The following is an 8,714-nucleotide window of genomic DNA, read 5'->3' as shown; positions in this document are numbered from 1 at the left end:
TTTGGAATTTTCTTCTCTGTGTCATGCCTTCCCTGATGACGAAGAAGCTCCACGGTCTATAGAAACGGAGATCAGCGCCACCCGGTGTGCCTTAACCTGGTTTGTACTGGGTGGAAGACTGCCTGGGAATACCAGGCGCTGGCACGGGAAGGACTGATGGAAAACCAAAAAAGATGAGTAGAAAAGCTGGTGGAAAAGGGCCATAAATTTGGGAGAAAATTGGGGGAAATTAAAAAAAAAAAAAATATATATATATATATATGTCAAGGCACCAGGATATTAAATAGTTTAATACTCAGCAGAATGTTGTATCATGTACAGAAACAGGGGGAAATAGAAAAGAAGAAGATGAATAAGTTACACGAGATTGAACTACACGGCACACAATATGGACAGGTGTGCGTGTGATAAGTGTCAGATGATGGTCTCTTATTTACATTGGAACTCAGACGGAATGAGAGCAGAGACAAATACAGATAGTGCCTTTGAATTTGCAGACCTTATTGCAAGGGGTTAGCACAAAATAGCAGCACGGTACGTATTACTAGATGCAGGGTTCACATAGCACTTTTTTTTAAAACTATATGCAGGGTTGGTTAAAGAATACATGGAAACTCGCAGGTCTGACTTCCCCCTGACTCCAGTCCAGTAGATGGCGGGAGTACACTATTCAGTTGGATTCCCATCGCCTTCATTTGATTTTTTTTTTGTCTCTTAGGACATTTAAGTTGTAGAGATATTTAATTTACGTAATTAGACGTAGATAAAATAACGCATATTTTTAAAAATATATTATTTAAAAGTAGTAGTAACCGCTTGCATTGATAACATAACCAAGAAACCTAGAGGGCTTATTAGAAGAAATGTGACCAATCGGCTAACGCTTTACCCGGAAGTGTCCATGATGCGTTTGTGGCCTCTTGCTATTTCTTCAAATGTCTTTGTTCAAAACGGATATGATTTATGTGGTTTCATGTTTACGTATTACTCACCGTGGTGGCCATAAAGTGGTCTTTTCACGCTTTAAGTTAAAAGGGACACGAGACGTATTATATTTTCGTTCTTTATTATTGTTTTAGTATAAAAACTGCGGTGCACCCGAGGCCAGTGAGACTACATTGGGCGGTTAATCGGTGGCTATCTGCTTTCAGTCGCTAACGTTAGGTAGCTACCTGCCCAAATCTGTCGACAGAAAGCGAGCCAGAAGCAGTCAGCCATTATTTGATCGAGCTAGCCTGCCCTCTTATGTACTGAAAGTAGTCATGGCAACTAGGCGCCTGACAGATGCCTTCTTATTAATGCGGAACAATGCGATCCAAAACCGACAGATATTGGCTGAGCAAGTGAGTACATATGAGCCCCGTCGTACTCTGAATACACGTAGCAATGCTGCGGTGAGTCTCATGTTAATCGTCTGAATTGAATTGAATTAAACTGATTTGGTTGCGACTGTGTCATAGCTTGCTAGCTAGCTGGTTTGTTGTGAGTTGACTCTGCTTAAAAAAAAAAAAAAAAACTGGCACAGTATAGCATGGATCGGTCTGTTCTGTTTGCCTTTTATTTACTTTTAAGTGACCTTTAGCTTTACCCATCATGGTTTGAGGTCCAATAGTGTAGAATGTGGCGTGAAATACTTGGTATTTGGATATATTTGGCCTACTGGTGTTATATGGTCTATCTATTGCTTTGAGGAAATACGTTTTGTTTATAATGTGTGAATCGCAGCGTGAACACTACTTTGAAACGGTTTTGAAATAACATTTAATAAGAGACAAATCATGTTTGTGACTTCACCAGGTGCTTCGTTTTTGAAAGCTAGTAATAGACAATTTGGGTAGAGACAGCGCATTGCTTGACCTAGATTTGCATTTACTGTACTAAGGAAAATGCATAGTGCTTAAAAACAGCTGAAATAATAATGAACAAAGTAATTAAATAGCGTTGTTGTGGTGTTCCAGGTAGTTGCTCAGGTTTGGCGCAGTTAGAAGTTACATGGGTGTTTTGGGGATAAGTCAGGGTGGTATTTATTATATTTGTTTTGGGCAATAAAGGACATGGGATGTTTGAGTTTGGGCAATTTAAGGGTGTATTTATTTTGGAGGTTGGGTGTATTTAGCAGTCTTGAGGTATTCACATGTAGGGTTTGCAGTAGTTAGTGGTCAGGGTATTTATTCTTGTGTTTGGGGAAATTACTGTTTATAGAGGCATTTTATTTTGGGTTTTTGGGGCAAATAGCAGTCAATGGAGTATGTACTGTAGGTCACCAGGATTTTTTACTTTTGGTATTTGAATTAAGTCAAGTGGTATTTAAAGTTGGGTTTGGGGCAATTGGATGTCATGGAGATATTTATTTCTGTGTTTGGGGAATTTTTAGCCTTCAGGGTTATATTTATTTTGGGGTGTGGGGAAATTGGCAATCGGGGATTTTTATATTTAAGCTTTTAGGCAGTTAGAAATAATGGGATATCTATTTTGGGCTTTTGTTGCAGTTTGAAGTCAGTTTTTTTTTTTTTAATTAAATGCATGTGAGTGAATGGAGGATTTTCAAGCATTAATAGATTATTACTTTTGAGGAGAAATATCTGTGTCAAAGTGCAGGCCCATGCACCTGTGCAGTAAGTGTGAGGGCCCCTTTGTGACCTCATGGAACTCTTAACTGACAGTCTGTCTTTGTACTTTTAATGGGTGTCCATTACACAATTCAGCTGTTTTAAAAACTTGAATAATTTAAAGACTGGAAATGTTATCAAAACCAAAAGTGTACAGCTCAACTCCCATGACGGAGAGAAACACTTTGAATGGAGTCTGTTTAAGTGGTTTGGGCTGTATTGCCCAAAGTGTTGAATAAGATGACATATGGGGAATAACAATACACTTTTCAAACACTGTAATAACACTCAATATGGCAGCTGTGAATACATAACTGACTGTCCAGTAAAAAAAAAAAAAGCCAGTTAGCATGTTGGTTAAGACATTACCTGAAAACACTTTTACTGACATTGAGTGCTTTGCTTCTTTAATTAGTTATGTAGAAACTTGCATGCACAGCACTCAGAGCAACACATCTGTTATTTGAACCAAATACTGCATTCAGCACACCTCAGAAATGGAATGATATCATTTGAACAAAATGCATTCGAGATACAAAACAGGACAAACATGGACACCTCCATGATAGTCTTTTGTTGATAACAAATAAGCCAACTAAACTGTGAGTGGGGCGGCACGGTGGTGTAGTGGTTAGCGCTGTCGCCTCACAGCAAGAAGGTCCTGGGTTCGAGCCCCGGGGCCGGCGAGGGCCTTTCTGTGTGGAGTTTGCATGTTCTCCCCGTGTCCGCGTGGGTTTCCTCCGGGTGCTCCAGTTTCCCCCTCAGTCCAAAGACATGCAGGTTAGGTTAACTGGTGACTCTAAATTGACCGTAGGTGTGAATGTGAGTGTGAATGGTTGTCTGTGTCTGTGTCAGCCCTGTGATGACCTGGCGACTTGTCCAGGGTGTACCCCACCTTTCGCCCGTAGTCAGCTGGGATAGGCTCCAGCTTGCCTGCGACCCTGTAGAAGGATAAAGCGGCTAGAGATAATGAGATGAGAATGAAACTGTGAGTGATGTATGCTCACTAAGCACTTTATTAGGAACACCTGTACACCTGCTCATTCATACATTACCTGATCTGCCAAACATATGGCAGCAGTGCATAAAATCATGCAGATATGGGCCAGCAGCTTTTGGGTAATGTTCACATCAACTATCAAAACTGGTGAAAAATGTGATCTCAGTGAATTTGACTGTGGCGTGATTCATAGGTGTCAGATGGGCTGGTTTGAGTATTTCTATAATTGCTGCTGATCTCCGGGGATTTTCATGCATAATGATCTCTAGAGTTTACTCCAAATGGTGCAATGAAGGTTTAAAAAAAATAAAATAAAACATCGGGTGAGCGGCAGTTCTGTGGACTGAAACAGCTTGTTGAGAGAGGTCAGTGGAGTATGGCAAAACTGGTTCAAGCTGACAGAAAGGCTGGAGTAACTCAAATAAGCCCTCTAAAATTGTGGTAAGCAGAAAAGTGCAATGCACTTCAGACCTTAAGGCTACAATAGCAGAACACCACATCAGCGTCCAGTTCTGTCAGCCAAGAACAGAACGCTGTATGTACCAGTCAAAAGTTTGGACACACTCATTCATTGATTTTTCTTTATTTTGACTATTTTCTAGATTGTGGAACAATACTGAAGACATCAAAACTATGAAATACCACATTGAATTATGTGGAAAACAAAGTGTTGAAGAAAAGTTTCATGTTTTTTAGATTCATCAAAGTATCCACTGTTTACTTTGATAGCCTTGCACACTATTGGTATTATCTTAACCAGCTTCATGAGGTAGTCACCTGGAATGCTTTTCAATTAACAAATGTATGTTGTCAAATGTTAATTAGTAGAATTTCTTGCTTTTCTAAAGCATTTGAAAACATCTGTTGTGTTGAGGTACTGTTGGCATGCAGTAAATAGTCCTTTTTTTTTTTTTTCTTTTTTATCAGACATCTAGTTTTTGGGTTTGTTTACCTGACATGTTTCGACGTACGACTGTCGTCTTCCTCAGAGTGTCACCGGATGTTAATTGGTGACGCATCTTTTATCAGCTGATGTTTCTGAAGGCGTGGCCTTCCTGTCTGGATTGACACGCCTTCAGAAACATCAGCTGATAAAAGATGCGTCACCAATTAACATCCGGTGACACTCTGAGGAAGACGACAGTCGTACGTCGAAACATGTCAGGTAAACAAATCCAAAAACTAGATGTCTGATAAAAAAGGAAAAAAAAAAAAACTAACTATATTTAATATAAGACATAATGAACGTAATCGAAATAGTAAATAGTCCTATTTGACAACTGTAATAATCCACATTGTCAAGAACTGCTGAACTAAATAAGGAAAAATTACAGTCCATCATTACTTTTAAGACATGGTCAGCCAGTCTGAAAAATTGTAAGAAATTTGAGCATTTCAAGTTGTGTTGCAAAAATCGTCAAACGCTCTGATGAAACTGGCTCTTGTGAGGACTGTCCCAGGAAAGAATGACATGCGTCTGCTGCAGAGGATAAAGTCTTTAGGGTTGCCGGCCTCAGAAAGTGGCAATTAATACCATCTCAGATTAGAGCCTATAGACCGCTTGCACTGATGTCACATTTATGTTAAGCCCGGCGCACACAGGCGACTTCTCGTTGCAGTGTATTATGATTTTTGGAGCCAAGTTTCCCCTCTTGGGTAGCTGTGTGCACGCATTATGTGACCAGTAGGCAATTTGGGGAGGGGGATGCAAGTTATGTGGAAATCGCGTGACTACTTCGCGGTCGGGGATTGGCTTAGCCTTTGGAGGTGAGCGCTTCATTATCGCAAAGACATGCACATGTGGCGATATCTCTGCAATAAGTCAGTGACTGGCATGTTTTTTTTTTTGGGTCGCAGAATATCAAGCATGTTTGATATCTGCGATCTGTCGCAAGCAACAAAAAAATCGCCATTGCAAATATCCTCACACAAAGCAATTTTTCGCTTGCATCAAAAAGTTGCATGACCAAGCGACAGAAAATCACCTGTGTGTGCCGGGCTTTAGCAACGGTCACTACCCTTGTCCTGGGGGACAAGCACACTTGGTTTGTTTTACATGCTGTTCACACACTGAAGCCAAGTGAAGATATCTGATGTCTGTTGCTGTTGTCTGAAGAAAATTATAGCTTAAAAAAAAAAAAGTTCCACTGCCAGATTACTTGGATAATCTTCGTCAGAAAGAAACAAAGGATAGATGTACGTGGAAATTAGTTTATTGGTGGTTACGAGCCGTACAGAATTCCTTGAAACGATTGGCGTGATGGTGTAGATTTGTGGCCTAGCATTAGCTACATAGATGTGGAAATGTACCTCCCCCCCCCCCCCCCCCCCCAAATAATCCCTACATGGAAGACCAGTTTAAAAAAAAAATTACAAAAGCAAGAAAACCACCTTTGTGGAATTTTTTACATTTTTTTTCCTCGACATCAGCTTTTGGGAACAGAATGCTGCGAAAGCTAAAGCATTTACTCTCAAAGGACTCCTACCTGAACTATCTGCTAGATGGTGTTCCTGGCCCTCCATGTCTTAGCAACCCCAAGGACATCGAGTTACATAGCTATTTGCACTATATCATTTATAGATTTGTACTTATTATTGTTAAAACAATATCTGAAGTGTTATTTGTAAAATAACAATGTCTTGCTCTAGACTTTCAAACAATATTGTAAGATTTTATTTTACCTATTAGTAGATGGTACAATAATTACAAATGCTAACAGAATTAGCACGTTCCGATTGTGGCTATATTCATATAGTAACTATAATCACCCTTGCAAAAATAATTGCAATAAATGGTTACTGTTCAGTTCCCTCTTTATTCTCCATTCAAAAGGCACAACTGAGTCATACAGGTTAAGTGTGCAACTGACAGTAACTGTTTAATCCGAAATGGTTTTTCCTACCTTAGTCAATTTATTTCCATTTTACATGCATGCAGTTGTTCTAAAGTGAAGTCTGTTTGTGTAGAACACTCAAACTGTGGGTTCATTACTACACTCTGGCTCCATGGTGACATTTTGCACAGGACTGGGTTCCTTTGATAACAGAAGCAAAGCTTCAGTGCTCGGTGCTCTTTCTTTTCTGTTCTTTCAGGATATATTGTGCATGTTGCATTATAACGCATTTTATTGCGTTATGTCCGAGTTGTTTGCTTGGTGCTCAGTCTGGTTTTTCTGTGTTGAATAAGGAAGCTTGTTAATCTGTAAGAAAATCACTTTCATGAAGAAGCTAACTCGAATGTGAACAGAAATAAAATGAGAGTCTCATGCAAACTCTTCCATACCCACTTCCAACTTTTATTTTTTTGAATATACAAGCTCTTACATGAAATAAAATTACTACAAATGCGGGTATTTGTGAATTTCTCTGGAATTTTCAGTCTTAGATTCTCTTGTCGTATTCTCTTTAACCACTCATTTCCTTTGTTCTTGAATCATTTGCTTCTTTCTTTACATTTTTGATAGCAGGGAGATGGTAATACATTTTGTCTATTTCTCTATTTGAATAGCAACCAAAAACAGCACAAAAATTAACCATATTTAAGACAGATTAAGCCTTGCTTACACGAGTGTCTTTGCCGCCCCCCCAGTGAAATGAACATGTGATGCATGACATGCGCAAGGGGTCTACATAAATGCTTCAGCGTTCAGGTAGCAGGCACATCTCAACATCAACTGTTTGGACTGTGTGAACTGGGCCTTCACGGTCAAATTGCTGCAGAGAAATCACTACTAAGCAAGGCTGTACAGTACGACATGTAGGTTGCATGTATTACGAAAAAAATCAGTCTGTGTGACGACCAAAATAGTCACTGCCTCTTTGGGGGCGTTAGCTTCATGTATGTGCAGTCACTGTTTAATCGGAAGCCAGTGTGCGAAGGGGCTGTTGTGTAGCTATTATAGTGTTAAAAAATGGACATGGGTATGAAGTCCAACAAGAAAAAACAAAGTACATATACCAGTAATCAGGCCCTGGAAGGCAGGTGTGGATGAACCCTGTTCCCTCTGGTATCGAGAACTTCGCTGGCGAAGCTTGACAAGTTTAGAATGAGTAGGTCATGTATTGAGAGAAATATCTTCGAGTTTATCATAAAAGCATGAAAAGTAAAGTATTAACAAACTTTACACTTTCCTATGTGCTTATTGCCAAATATTATAGTTTTTAAATTACCTAAATTAGATGAAACATAAAACTTGTCACCTTCCTCAGTCACACGAGTCAGTGCGCAGTTACGCATTCATAAAAGACTCTTCACGTGGTAACGGCATGATAATCACTTTCACTTTTTTGGTTTTGTTCTCTCTCAGGAACACCCACTGTAAACAGGATAAAATCTGCCAGACATATGGCCCTTTTCCACTACCCTTTTTCAGCTCGCTTCAGCCCGACACGGCTCGCGTTTCGACTACCAAAGAACAGCACGACTCAGCTCGCTTCAGCCCTGCTTAGCCCCTAAAACTCGCACGGTTTTGGAGTGGGGCTGAAGCGAGCCAAACCGAGCCGAGTGAGGCTGGGGGCGTGAGCAGACACTCCCCTGTGCACTGATTGGTGAGGAGGAGTGTCCTCACATGCCCACACACTCCCCGTGAGCACGCTGGGATCTGTAAACACCGTAAACCCGGAAGAAGAAGAATTACGAGAATTTCTGAAGCCTTATGCGCCTTGCCTCATCTATACGCTCTTGCCAGTATCTGTTGGCGTTGTCGGTGACTACAAGCCACAGAACCAAGACCAGCAACACTAACGACTCCATGTCCTCCATGTTTATTGTTTACTATTCGGGTCATGAGACTACCGCTTAAAAGCTCACTGATGTCACTGTTTGCGCTGCTTAACGACATCACGTGACGTCCACCCACTTTCGCTAACTCCACCCAATGTGTCCACCCACTTCCAGCCAGCACGGTTCAGCGCGGTTGTAGTCGAAATGCAACTCCAACAGCCCCGCTCAGCTCGACTCGGCACGGCACGGCTCAGTCCGACTCAGCCGCGTTTGTAGTGGAAAAGCGGCATTAGTTCAGGCTATCTGGAGGTCAAACTTGTGAGATGGCACATGGATTTTATGTGTTTCGGATGATTCAGGACAGCGATTCGGTTCAATCTTG

The 8,714-nt window shown here is 40.8% G+C and overlaps 1 protein-coding gene across 2 annotated transcripts in view; it reads left to right on the top strand.

Annotated features, from left to right (window-relative positions):
• The first annotated feature begins 753 nt into the window (after nucleotides 1-753).
• The window catches only part of stx16 (syntaxin 16), a 70,253-nt gene continuing 62,292 nt past the window's right edge, over nucleotides 754-8,714 (top strand). The window contains exon 1 of one of the 2 annotated variants that reach the window (XM_060919082.1): nucleotides 754-1,394. In XM_060919082.1, coding sequence (XP_060775065.1) covers nucleotides 1,263-1,394 — 132 coding nt within the window. In that variant the 5' untranslated portion in view covers nucleotides 754-1,262. The remainder of the gene's footprint in view (nucleotides 1,395-8,714) is intronic. The other variant, XM_060919083.1, reaches the window with a different exon arrangement.

The sequence above is a fragment of the Neoarius graeffei genome, chromosome 4 (genome assembly GCF_027579695.1).
Source record: "Neoarius graeffei isolate fNeoGra1 chromosome 4, fNeoGra1.pri, whole genome shotgun sequence".
Lineage (NCBI taxonomy): Eukaryota > Metazoa > Chordata > Actinopteri > Siluriformes > Ariidae > Neoarius > Neoarius graeffei.
This window is presented reverse-complemented; position numbering and strand designations above follow the sequence as displayed.